The 14338-nt window shown below is 39.3% G+C and overlaps 1 protein-coding gene across 2 annotated transcripts in view; it reads left to right on the top strand.

Annotated features, from left to right (window-relative positions):
- The window catches only part of LSAMP (limbic system associated membrane protein), a 634880-nt gene extending 620832 nt beyond the window's left edge, over positions 1-14048 (top strand). Inside the window, exons 8-9 of one of the 2 annotated variants that reach the window (XM_070788402.1) lie at positions 335-367; positions 5895-14048. In XM_070788402.1, coding sequence (XP_070644503.1) covers positions 335-367; positions 5895-5992 — 131 coding nt within the window. In that variant the 3' untranslated portion in view covers positions 5993-14048. The remainder of the gene's footprint in view (positions 1-334; positions 368-5894) is intronic. The other variant, XM_019984807.2, reaches the window with a different exon arrangement.
- Positions 14049-14338: the final 290 nt, after the last annotated feature.

The raw sequence follows: 14338 nt of genomic DNA, 5'->3' as shown, positions 1-14338 counted from the left end.
ACACAACCTCTCCTTGGCTACATTGCAGTCAAGAGTCCTTTCATCTGCCATCCTCAGAGATCTCGTACTCGTCTGCACTCATCACATGTTACATCAAGTACCTGAAGCTGCAAATTGCTTTTGCCACCTCCAACCGCACATTTGTTCCAACAAAGCAGTCTCTTTCCATGTACCTTTCTTTCAGTCTCTACCAGTGTGTGTTCCTCTGAGCGTGCTCTTTCTCCTTTCCTCTCGTTCTCCTTGCAGTGGAGAGTACCAGACGACCTTTGTGCTTACTCTCAATTGATTCAGAATTTTTTACCTGTTTTTGTTTTGCTAAATGTTTCCTTTTTAGAAATTGGCACCACCGTGCACTTCAAGCAAAAAGGTATGGTTCTTATTTCTGATTCCCTTCTGTATGTTAAAATTGAGAGTCCGCAGCAATACATTGGAGCCTTCTACACGTGATTATTCCCTATTGATAATTTGTGATAATTTCCATAACACATTTGCCACTATTTTTCCCAAACTGTGAACTTTCTCATTTACAATAAGTCTCTGATCCAACAATGACCCCTCTATTGCTTCTGACTTATTCATTTTTGAATCTCTGGAACTGAGCAAGTTATTCCCTCTCCCATTGTCCTTAAGTTCCCTTGGTTAATTCCTGCAGAGCTGCACTTCTGGAAATGTCCACTTCCCAGTGTCAGGGCTCTCAGTTGAGACAGAGAGTCCACTTCATCACCCCTCGTTGGCTGTTGAAGCAGATATATTGCTCAAGGAGATAGAGTAGGGTCTCCAAAAATGAAGAACTTGAGCATTCCCTATGCCCTCCTGCCAGAACCTTCTCCCATACCCTGGCCCTGCCACCCTATACCCAGGCTGCAGGGACATCTGGTAACTGCCTTTTTGTGCTGTCAAACTGCCTCATGTAGCTCTGTCAGCCACGTGGCACGTGATTCACACACTTTCCCCTACAAAGACAATATAGTCAGGTCAACACTTCATGACATGGACCCTAAGATTCAAACAATTACCAATTCTGATGTGTTATCTTTACAAGACCAACAGAAATCCCTAACAGTGTCTGTTCCCATACCAGAGTCATGGAAAAATCTATGTGGCAGGCACCACCCTGCATAAATTTTCATGGCCACCCAGTTGGATTGATAAGTGTCTCCTATGAAGACATCTTCTTGTCTGAGTGTCAAAGGGGCTAAAGCTACCAAGATAACTCTCAAGAGTGAAAACCTATTCTTATGGTCCTTAGACCCAACCAGGCAGTGAGCCTCAGAGACTGTGGACCAGCTTTGTTGGTTATACCCAGGAAAGGGCCAGCATCTAGTTTATGACCAGTGCTAGCAAGCCCTCACAGAATGCAGCAGGGAAGACGTGACCAGAAATACGTATATAGGATCAAGATTATTTGGGACAAGAAGTATAAACTGCTGTCCTCTTCATACCTTCTTCTCTCTGCATGCCACGATTGTCTATTACATTTGAATCTTAAGTAACTGGTGTTGTTAGAACACAATGATACCACAGAGCTTTGGAGTGGAGGGGAAAATAGAGCATCCGATTTTTTTTTTTTAATTTCAGAGATCAATGAGAAAAATTCATAGTGTCACTCAAAGGAAAGTAATGGCCTAAAGTTTCAAGATTTTGCAAGTCAAAATATTTGATGTTGTTTTGATGGAAAAAGTGTGATAATTCCAACTTCATTGTGAGAATACTCCAAGACCATTTTTATAGAAAAGGGAGATAATGCATAAAGCATTGTGGATATGGAACCCAAATTTATTTTCAAGACACACTGCTCAAAGAAAACATCAGTATACCCCCTCTTACAATTTGCTCCAGGCCTAGAAACTACAGGCTCTCCTCCCCAGTGGATTCCTTCACGCAGAGGAAGCTGTACTGACAGAAAATGATCAGCAGATGGCACCAAAGTCAGTCTTTTTCCCTTTTAAATGTGGCTCCAGGCCACTGAGGGGACCTCAGCCTGGGCATCAAGATAATATCTAAGAGACGTTTAGTAGATTATTTTTCTCCTTTGTTTAACAATTGTTTTGCATATTGTTTATGTTTTTATTTTAGTCGTGTTGTCAATCCTTAATAATTCTAAGAAGAGTTTGAGCTTAAATTCACCTGGCCCTTCTTTTCTTGTATGGCTGAACTATGTTCTATCAGTCTTGCCCTTAATCACCAATTCCCTTGGATAAGCATTGTCCTGGCAAAGTGCCGTCCGGCCTTCACCTTGATACAGAGTCTCAACTATCTTTGGAGTTGAAAACCTTGACCTGGTGTGTTGACTTAAGATTCCCACTCCCGCTGCAGCTAAATTTTGCACTTTTCATGTCAAACATTAAAAGCCTTGACCCAGTTCGCAAACCAGTGTCTTTGATCCAGAGGTATTTCATGCCATCCTGTAACATAGACTTCCAGAGTTAATAACAATAATGACAATCTTGTTATTGTTGTTCAGTCGCTAAGTCATGACTGACCCTTTGGAATGCAGCAAGCCAGGCTCCCTGTCCTTCACTGTCCCCCAAACTTTGCTCAAACTCATGTCCATTGAGTTGGTGATGCCATACAACCATCTGATCCTCTGTTGCTACCTCTTATTAAATGTTTACTAGATAAACACACATACACATATATACATATATATAGGATGTGGCTAAATACCAAAATATGATTTTTTTCTGTTATGTGAAAAACATGTAGCAATTTTTGAATTGTGGTTCTATTTGCCCATCTATTCTTAAGGCTAATTTATGTTTGCAGACTCTTGCTTTCATTATATCTGTCAGTGTATAAAAGCACTTGCTGAGTGTGGCCATCTGGTATGGGAAATAAGATTTATCATTTGCATTTCCACAAATAAGCAGAAATTTCATAACTATGAACTAAAACACAATTAATGATTTTGCTGATGATTCTTCCCTGAAATAGCCATTAACTGAAGTAGTCTCCTATGCAGTCATATATACACGTATCTGTAATTGTATACACACTTGTGTTGATTCCCCAACTATCACAGGTTACCCTTGTTTTTCTCAAGCCTATTTATTTACTCTCAAAACCAATTATGAAAAGAGCAAGTCATATAAGCACATCAAATAGCTATATGAGAGCACTTAATGCACTTAATAAATAATAATTGATAGAGATGAAAATATCTTTCAGAGAGCCACAAAATATATTTCAATTATGTGGTAACAATTCTATTAGAGATAAAATTAAAGATTATTAAGAGTCACACTAAGATTCCCTATGTATAACATAGAATAGCATGTAAGAGTAATAGCTAATTGTCAACTTTGTGTGTTAAAATACCTTTAACATGTGTCTATCATATGTGTATATGAGTATGCATATAACAAATACACTTCTCTTGGCATCTGCATATGTATGTGTACATACATTAGCAAGAATGTTATATGTGAACATGTGTATCTAGGTTCATATATGCATATATCATATTTTTCCGTGATGGCATTTTTGTTTTATCACATATTTACTATCCTTCAAATAAAATGGTTTAAGACCAGACTTCCCCCAGGTACCACTCAACTCCAAGATGTCTGAAAGATAATCCAACCTGTCTCAGCACTAAAAATGAGATTAAGGAAATAGGCAGAATTGAGTCTGAAAACCTGTTTTCAAAGGATCCCTGGGGCAAAACAAAAATCATCCTTGCTTAACCCTGTCTGGCCTCAATTTGTGTGTAGTCTTTCTCTGTTTGGGAAGCATCACTGACACACTAATCCAGACAAACGTGCCACAGAACTTATGACATCTAAAGCCCAGAGAGAAATGAAAATGATGGGGGACTGCATTGCCATCAGGCTGGGGGCCCTGGCGAGGGGCCGTTAAGGGAGCTTAACGGTCCCCAAAGGCCAAAAAGAATGATGTGTGTGTGGGGGGTGTGAATTAGGAAAAACACTGACTTAATATTTAGATTCTAGTGCCTGGTCACCATTACTAATCAGGCGCTTTATGCAGAATGCATAATCTTTTTGATCCTTAATTCCTCATGTAAGGCATGAACCTGAAGATAGCTAAAGTGTCTTATTAATATAATCCTGCAGTCATTCAGAAAACTTAAAGAATTGACTGGATATTTAAATCTTTTATTCTGTGTTTCCATTGCTCAACACATAATAACACTCAAACACTCATTTTATACTGTAACTATGCTATTCAAACTTTATATATATATTATATATTAAGTAGCATTTTTAATATTCTCAATAAGACATTTCAGTTTAAAGAAAAAAGATCTATTGAAAATCATTTTTTTCAAAGATAATGGATACCTTCCTGTTGCTTTGTTGGTTCTGGGCTACTGTTTTAAACAAACCCAGATTTCATTTGCCGAATGTTTGACAGGAGACTCGGGGCACCCCTTCACCACATAACCTCACTGCGCAGCAGTGACAGGCACAGACTCTAGAGTCAGTCACTGGGGGAAAGCCCAGCTCTCTGCTTACTGTGTAAACTCATGTGGTGAACTTACCCTCTCTGTGGCTCCCTTATCTCCCTGGAAAGCAGGGTTCACTAGAGGACCTGCCTTGTAACATGGTTGTGTGCTTATATTTGTGAAGCATTTTTAACAGGACGTGTCGTAAGTGCTATGTAGTTGTTTCTTGGCTGTCTTTGGTTGCTGTTGTTCCTATAATATTATTTTTATTGATATGTGAAACATAGATGGGAGAATATTCTTATATTCAACATTTTCCCAGTTATTTTATATCTGACCTGGTATGTTTGTAGACAATTTTGGAAATGTTCACATGCCAGAGGATGCTTCCATTGCACTTGCACAAGTACAAACACCCACACTCACATACACACTCATTCACACATACTGATCTCCTTAAATGCCCTCAAAACTTTCAACTGACCCATGGTTACAATGACACCATTTTTTCCTTTTGAATGTCATGTCTAAGCATACAGTCTTAAATCCAAAAGTCTCTGTTGTGAAAAACTGTTTTCCTCTTGTAATGAATCTAAATGAACAGAACTATACAAAAGGAGGAAATGCAACAGGCAAAGCGTAGGAGGCAAGCTCTAGACCTACACTCACTGCCTCAATTCTTTCTGTGTAAATACACAAATCCCTCACCCACTCTCTTCTCCATTTGCACACCCACATCCCCCAAATTCTTCTACATTGGGAAAACTCAGGTTGGCAGTGGGAAACCCACAGATAACCCCTCCAGGATGAATTCTGGGCAAGTTCAAGTCTCAGCTCTGCTCCAGTTTGGACCTGCCTGGCTAGGTTTGTTTGTTTTTGTTGTCATCATAATTAATTTTTAGTGTCAAATGAAGGGTTTGGACCAGATGACCCCCTGCTGCTGCTTAAAATCCCACCATGAGTTGACTTATTTTCTGCCTTGCAGCTAAGGTGCCACCCAGCCAAAAACGTTACTTTAAAACAATTCCTCTCCCCACTAACAAATAAATAGCCACTGCCACCACCACCACCCCTCCCCCGCCCCCTTGAGAAGAGAGCATTACAGACTGGTTCCACATTTTATTGATGGAGATACTGTGGTGAATCAGCTGGAGGAGCCGGTGTCTGGCTGCTGAAGGACCCTCAGCAATGCTTGGAATCTTAATGAGTGCTGACATCCCACTGCTGTGCAGACCAGAGAGTGCAAGATAAATTTGGGTGGAGAGGAGACTGATCCAGCATCATACAAGATACCCCTAAGATACTTATAGATCAACCAGAAGGATTTAGAAAAGATGGTGAGTCCTTCTTAGACTGTATATAAGTGCCCAGACTTTGAGATGCTGGTACACGGCCCAGTCTTACCTCTGAAATAAGGAGCAGTCAGTTGTGACCTAGAGTGGACTGGATGTATTAATAATTACTTTCTTTTCTCTCTTTTGCACTGCAGGACCTGGGTCGGTGAGAGGAATAAATGGATCTATCAGTCTGGCCGTACCACTGTGGCTGCTGGCAGCATCTCTGCTCTGCCTTCTCAGCAAATGTTAATAGAATAAAAGTTTAAAAATAATTAAAAAAAAAACACACAAAAATGCGTCACACAGGATACAGAGCGAGAGAGAGAGTGAAATGGGGGGAGACTGTTTCTTTCACAACTTTGTGTGTTTATAAATGAAGGGGGAAATAAGAAAATGAAGAAGAAAATACAACATTTAAAACAATTTGAAAGTCCATCAATAAAAATTGAAGTATAATTCCAGGTGGGAAAAGTTCTACCAAGAAATGTGTATATCTAAGCAAATGTAGACTGTGTAAAGACTCCATCAATTAAGGAGATTTCATGTTATAAAAAAATGACAAGTGAAGAAGTACCAGATGGGTATTAACCCCCCACCACACGCACACACACATACACACACACACACACACACACACACACTCTTTATCCTTCCTTCAGCCTTTTTCATCTGCGCGGAAAGAAAAAAATATGGTCTTGCCTTGGTGTTTATACTACCAACATCATTTTATTCTGTTTTTTAATTTGAGCTGACGCATAGCCATTCAGACTATCAATGGAATCCATGCTGGAGTCCTACCTGACTCTTTATCTGGTTTTCCTGCTTCCACTCTCCCTCCAACTTTTAAGACCATCTCCGTGTTCGATCTGCCCCGCATCCCTGCGCATCCGCGCCGGATATCTGCTCTTAATCCTCACCCCGGCCGCTTCCCTTCACTCCCACCCCTTAACCCCCACCTCCCAGCACTCGTCATGCCGCAGATGCTAGAAAGTGCCATTTTAATTCTCTCCACTGTGCGCGCGTGCCGTGTCTCTCTCTCTCTCTCTCTCTCAACGTGGGTGTACGTGTGTGGGCGTGTGCGCCTCTCTCTAAAGCATGCCGAGGGAATGGTCCACGTGTACATAAACTCATTGTGCTGTAGATACTGTCCCTCATTGTAATCTTGAGATGCGGCTGTGACGAGGCGCTGGGGGCCGTGGGAGGGGAAGGAGGCAAGGAGCAGAGCCGCTCCCCCATCCATGGCTGTCACTGCACCTCAGCGTGTATTTCAGACCAAGCTGTGCCCCACCTACGGGCAGATCCTCATCTTCCTCCCAGTCCAGTCATCAGAACCCAGTCCAGAGTCACTCAGATTATCACTGTCAATGAAAGTGCCTACTATTGATGGGGTGAGCAAACAGTAGAAAGAATCAGTGATGCGGATAAGGTGACCTAGGACAGAAGTTTCTGATTTCACTCTGTTTCACGAGTGAGTCTGAAGGATTCATGTGCTTCCCAGCTTTTTGCCGACTTGGTCCTGCTCTGCCGCAGCAGTAGCAGGTATGGAGCAAATCCCCAGAAGTGGGAAGGTCTCCAAGGGTTAAGTCCTAGTGAAAGGATGCTGAGCCACGCGGAGATCCTTAGCAGCCCTGTTATGCCCCCTCTCCAATCTTCAGTTAACACTGCATTTGCTCCCATGGATTTCCCTGAGCAGAGATTTTTCCATATTTCAGATAAAATACAGTGAGCCATGAGCAAGGCAAGAGAAGTACAGATACCCAGGTCCCTACTCATGTGGTAGAAATACTGTGCCAGCCCCAATACAAGTATTGGCCATAACAAAGGGGAAATCTACTCCTTGTAGCTGCTCCTTTGCAGCTGTGTCCTGGTGTTCTAGGCTAATACTTGATTTGATTGCCCGCATCATCTCCTTTCTCATCCATGGATGGTGTTCACAGCACTGCTGTTGATAGCACTCTGTCCTTATCCTGCACCAGGCCACTAGGAACAGCACTGTATTCCATCTTTCCAACTTACTCTTGGCTTCTTGTCTTCTGAAAAAGATACAGTGGGAGATATGATATTTAAGTTTACATATACAAGAGACATCTTATTGTTAACCCTGATATATGAGTTAGCTCTCAACCAGAACAGCTGAGAAACTTGTAATCATTTAGGCAAAAGCTATATACATACCACAAAACTTGACATCACCACCACACCAGAAGGATTTTCTTAGGAAAAGCCTTACAGAGAGAGCTCCCGGTGTGTAGATCTTTGTCAGGAAACCAACCGTTGCTTTTACTTAGACTAATAGGCATTGGAAATGGCTCATTAGTGAGAAGACATAGGATTGTTATTGAGGTCACAGTAGAATGTATTGCAGCCGAGCCAAATATGGTACCTCACCAAGTCTTAGAACCTGGAAAATGGCTGTTATATGATGTAAAACAGGAAGCTTCATAACTGCAAATCAGAAAAGGAAGGAAGAAAGGGAAGAAAGAAGGAAGGGAGGAAGAACTAGAAAGAAAGGGAGTGAGGAAGAGAAAAAGGAAGAAAGGGAAGGAGTATAGAAGGAGAGTGAAGAGGAAGGAAGGAAAATAATAAATCTGAAATTTATCTTGATAGATTTTATTAATTGAAGGCTCTTTGCAATGAGTCTCATCTTTAAAGGTAATGATCTCCTGATGAGTGGTACTTTTAATCTCTTCTAGGGGATTTTTTAAAAGCCTATCACCAGACTTCTTTTAAGATTCTGCAGTTTAGACATGAAACAGAAGGACAAATTGGACTTGGGAGTGCATAAAAGTATTTGTGGCAGATCCTGGCATAGGACCAAAATTCTTATCCAAGATGGTAGCTACTTAAACATAGAGAAGGTGAGCCTTGTTCCTAGGCAGCATCAATTTATTGACAATCAGGGATTTCTCTAACAATTTAGTCTTCTTAGTACAGGAATAAAATCTTATCATCCTTGACGATCAATATTTCCTATATTGAAGAGTCAACCACATCCTTAAGTGGAAGCTTTAGTGGAGTGCATGCTAATTTAAAGATACATAAGAAAAGAAAAGTAACAGGAGTTAATTCAGTTTAGTATCAATTTCAGGAACAGATCCCCATGGCATGTCACGGATTTTTCATCACACATCTAGATTTCTTATTGCCTCTACCCTATCCTAAGGACAAGGTCTTGGCTTTATAGAAGGAGATTCTCATTGAAAGGAATGTCTTTGCCTTGTCAGCGCCATTTGTTCCCTGAATTTTATTAAAATGGTCTGTATATTAAACGTAATTAAACATGTATTGAATATTGTGGTGTTTGCATATGTGATGTTTGCATCTCTGGTAGGATCTGGGAATTTTGTCCTGTCTCCCGTTTCAGAGCAATCATTGACCCCAGAAATTTCATAAGTTTGAGGATGTTTTTGAGCAATGTGAAAAATGGAAGAGAACATAGTTTGGAAAAGGGTCAGGTAAAAGGTAGAAGCCAGATTACTGACATCGAGATAATAAGTTTAAACATGGGACTTCTTGGAATTTAGTTCATCACAACGTGATAACTTTCTTCAAGACTTTTGTCCGTTGGTAATCAAAGCATGAAATCCTGCAATGAAAAGAATCAACTGGCTGGAAATAATATACTGAGAGGAGTGAAATACATCAATTAATCTGAATGGCTAACACATTTAATATCCTTTGTATGCAAACTGAAACTCCACTCTTCATAAAACAAAATCCTGAGACCTGACTTACAGTTAACCAAAGCAGAAATGACCTTGATGAAGGGTCCTTCCTGAAGAATGAAAACTATCCTAGGTTTTACAACTGCAAAATTCTTTCCTCTGTGCAGTTGTTCATCAGAAGGTTTTGCCCTATTGGAGGAAGTCTTACTAGTTTGGGCACAAAACATCCCTCTGCCCTGAAAGAACTAAGGCTTAGGGATAGGTCCTTGCTTTTTCTGATGGGAAGAATTGTCCCACTGACCTTTGCCTTCTCTTCCAAGTCAGACATCACCTTTGCCCTGGGCATTTTTTTTTTTTTTTTACTACATCTTCAGACAATTTGGGCTATTCATAGAGACCTTGTAAAAGTACTCGTGATTTTCATGTTATTGGAGGACAGAAACAAAAATCTGTTTCTCCTCCAAAAATGGACTTACCTCCTTTGCACACAAAAACTAAACTCCTCAGCATGAAAATATTTCTCAGTTGTTACCTACTGAGTTATTAGCTTCTTAACTGTTCCAGAATCATAGGTTCCATCCCCAGGTTGGTTGTGGTTTGAATGTGTCTATTGGCTTGCATCCCAGAATTTCCCATTTTGTTTTTTGAAGGTCTTAAATTATTTGTGGAAATATATATATATGTGTATGTATTTTTTTTAACCTTATCTTTACAGATGCTATATTTGCAATATTGTATGTATTATAAACCAAATCTAGAATAATGATTTAAACTTAAAAGGAAGAAAAGTATTGAATTTGGTTTTAAAAAAGAGCTATACTTCATTTTGAAAGACGTGGAGCCCCATTTTTCCACACTGTAATGATTTGTTTGAAAGGAATTTGCTTATGGATCATGTTCCATGGGAATAACCATCACCTTATTTTAGCTCTTCAACTTCATAAATTTTCAACCTGTATTTAGCCTTGATTTCTAATAAGTATCATTTTTATAGATATATAAGTGCAATGCTGTTATCCGACCTACAAAACAATTAATATTTTGAAGACAAATATTAAATATACCACAGAAACAGCGAAGACCCTGAGTTAAGAAATGTAAATCCGATTTAGGAAGTCTTCTTTCTTAAATGTTTAAAATATTTCTTCTCTAGTGCATTTGCTCTGGTGGAGTAAATTTTCTATAGTAGTTGGCATAATATCTGTAAGTGTCTCACTAAATGCAAAATGAAGTTTACGTTTATGTGCATACAGTGGAAGAGAAGTAAACCGTTCTCGTTTGCAGCTATGTTGTTAAATGTGGCCACGTGATATGCAAGAAAGACTTTATCTTCACCCAGCAACCACAGCAACCAGTGCATAACTAACCCGCTGACAAGCTAGCTGGTGTTAACGTTAGGTGTTGGTTTAACATTTACACCAGAGTAAATGTTTATGGATATTATGGAAAATTTATTTTAAAACCTTGATTTCCTTTCAGCGCATTTACATTCTGTGTGCTGATTAATAAATTAGGCACCAATCATGTGTAAATCAATGTAAATCGGTAGTTTATGTACATAATATAAACTATGTAAACTTCATTTTTCATGCAATGCCCAAGTTCAGCTAAACTATGAATCTGAAAGGAAAAAAAAGCAAATAAAAATAAATAAAAACCAAAGCCTGTCACAGGTCAGAATGGGATGAAAGATGACTAATGGCCCAAACGTAAGGTTGTCTCAGCAAAAGGAAGCAGACCCACAGAACTGTTATAAGCTCGCATCCTGCTCTGTTCCCAAGAGGTCACCTCTTTGTTCCTTCAGGACCTAAGTGCTGACTTAGGACTTAGGAAGTCAGGACTTCCGTCCAACACCTACCACAGCTGTCCCACCTGACCCCAGAGCAAGGGAAATGAAGAGACAGGGAGGACAGAGTTTGAAGGGCTCATGTGTCTGTTACATCAACTGTCAAGTGCTTTTGTTGTTGTTGTTACTTCTTACTTACAACCTAAAGTCTTATTTCAATAGCTCCAAGAAAAGTAAGTCACCTATATCTTGATGAGCACAGTATTACTCAGTCTTTATTTTCCATTCAACAGAAACTTTGGGGTAGTTTCTTCATCATCTCAATCCTAAGAAATTAAGGGATATTGAAAAATGTTACGTCCTTGAGAAATATCTTGCTAAAACACTCTAGGAAAGAATTACTCTTGCTTAATCTGGTGGATCTATTACCTATATTTCTATACTGACTATTGCAAATGAGGACAGAATCATTTTCATTGAGAGTATCTCTCTCAGCATGTTCTCTTGAAGTCTTTTTGAAGTGTCTGATGTGTTTAACAGAATGACATATATATGTCTTCTATGATCAGCACAGCTGGTACATAAGGAGTCATCAAAGAGATCTCTTCACGGATCACATGAATTTTTTGCAAAGACTGTTATCGAAAGAAATTTGGGTCAAATTAATATTATGCTTAAAGTATACTCCTCTACCCAAGACAAATGACAACTTTATAAAGCGAAGTAGGTGGAAAGTGGATTGGGAGTCAGGAGAAATGAGTTCTAGCCCCAGGTCTGGCCTATAAGCAAGTCATATGACCTTTGGCAAATTAGTTAAACTTTCTGAGTTTTGATTTTCTCATCCTGAAAGTGAGAAATTTGAATGATTTCTCTAAAACCTCTGCCATCTCCAAACTCTCTGATTCTGAATAAGAATTGAATCTTCATGTAGCACTATGCCCAGCTTGTCATTCTAAGCAGCTATTTGTTGTTTCTGGTTTGATCTCTTTGATCTAGTTTGATCTTCACTTCTTGGAACCATCCTTCCATCATCTCCATGTCAAAAGCCAAAACTTTCTAGAATACAGGGTCCCTGGACTGGTTCTATAATTCTCTCCTAATCAAAATTTCTTAGTAACCTAGAGAAGGGACACATTCAAATTATACCGATGGCGTTGAGAGAGCTGGAGTTGTTTCTTTAATTGAAATGTTATAAAATCTAGCTGTTGGACTATATTCTAATAATCTTTCATAGGGAGAAAATAGCCAGACTAGGTATTGGTCACATAACTAGTGAGGAAGTTGTTCATGTAAAAGGAAAGGAAACATCAGTCTTCTCCTCCTGGGCCAAGTGCCTCGTGATAGTAAATGGTTGTCCTTGAAACCTCTTTGCTTGTGCAGGTGGCCATAAGCAAGTGATCCCAGGTAGGTTCAAAAGTCTGTTCTAGGAGAAATGAGCAAGATAATATATTTTGTTTTGGAAGAAACATCTCATGGCATAAGTTTCTCTAAATTTGACTTATAGGCTATGTAGTCAAGTAAATGGATGGAGAGAAAACAAACCTCACGTTCACAAAATACAAGTCAGTACAATTTTAAAGAAACAAGTTGAAAACAAGACAAAAATAAACACATTTTAGCAGGTTACAGAGCTGAATGTAATAGGAGTTGTGAAGGTCAAAATCAAATGTAAAAGTTAAATACTCCAAGCAGAGGGTAAATAGGATGGTTTCTCAGGTGGTTGATGAGGAATTACTATCATGCACCTTGTTCTGGATGGCCTGAGCACAGGTGCGCTTGTCTTGACCCATCAAAGTATAGACCCACACTATCCTGGATGCTCAACTTAGCATCTGTCCAATGGTGGCTTTTCATGCATTGCTTAAGAGAACAGAAATAATATAAGTCTCCTGTGCATTGAAAAGCAAGGATTATTCATAACTTCCCAGCATTAGTATCACTTTATATAGATGACAATTTGCAATGTGCTTAGAGTAGGTCTGAAACTCTCTTTAAGTGGGAAAGTGACCTGCCCATGGATAACTCCCCACTTCCAGAGTGATTTCAGAGGCGTCTTTGAGTGATGCTCCTGGACCAACTCCTACAGCTATGTTCTTCTCTGCATAAGCCCTCTCTATGTAAAGCCAGGTACAGAGTGAAAATCTGTTTCTTCCAAACGAAGAAAACCCTTGGGACCACTCGCTTTCTGGCATGCAGCAGTAATTCTAAGCTATTTGGAGCCTTTACAAAAAACAAAAACTCCCTTACTTAGTCTTTGTTCTTTACTAGAGAACATTAAAGGTTCATCCTGGTGAATTATGACCATGTTCTGCTCCCTAAGTATTTACTGGGAGTAGGAGAAGGGTGAAGTGGAAATTACAGAAGGAGAGAAGCATGGGAGAAAACCTCCAACTTCCTTCCCCGGCACTGGTTCACCCCTTCCTTCTCACTGCTCTACTGAAGGGTGTATAAATCCTGCTCTTGGTTAGAATTCTCCTTATTAACAGTGTTATATACATATAAATATATATATATAAATATATTCCTTTTTTCATCCCTGTAGACATAAGCAAAACTTTCCTTGATGACAAAAACTCATGGCCATTTTTTGTTTGGGTTTTTTGTTGTTCAAGGTTTTTTTTTATTATTATTTGTTTATTGGGGGGATTTTTTCCCTGGATACTAGCTCTGTGAAGGAAAATAAAAAGCGCAAGTGTGTGTTTAAACAAATTAAAATTTAAAAAGCTTTTTTCCTTTTCTTTTTAAATGTATTTGAATTCAGTTTCTCTCTTCTGTTACATTACACGTATGAATGCTCTGCTCTTCTGTGATCTTAAAACAAAATGAAATAAACGTGAAAAGGAGATGTGTCTTTATTGACCTGAGTCAGTGGTCTTGTGGTTGACTGCACTGCTTCTTGGAAGTTTTTCCTGAATAATATAGAAATGAAGCCAATGATAATGAAAAATATGTAAAGGAAGGGGTAGACCAGACACTGAAGAATCACTTGAAGGCCCTCTATCTGTGTCTTTTCTGTCACCGAAGGGAATGTGGTATTTACAATAATTGTCTTCATCTCAGCAAAGAGAGTTTCTGAAAGTTTTTCTTTTCCTCCCTTAAAGGGATAATAAGAAATAAGCAGAAATTACCATTGAGAAGCTACAGA

This window comes from Bos indicus, chromosome 1 (assembly GCF_029378745.1).
Source record: "Bos indicus isolate NIAB-ARS_2022 breed Sahiwal x Tharparkar chromosome 1, NIAB-ARS_B.indTharparkar_mat_pri_1.0, whole genome shotgun sequence".
In the NCBI taxonomy this organism is placed as follows: Eukaryota; Metazoa; Chordata; class Mammalia; order Artiodactyla; family Bovidae; genus Bos; species Bos indicus.
This window is presented reverse-complemented; position numbering and strand designations above follow the sequence as displayed.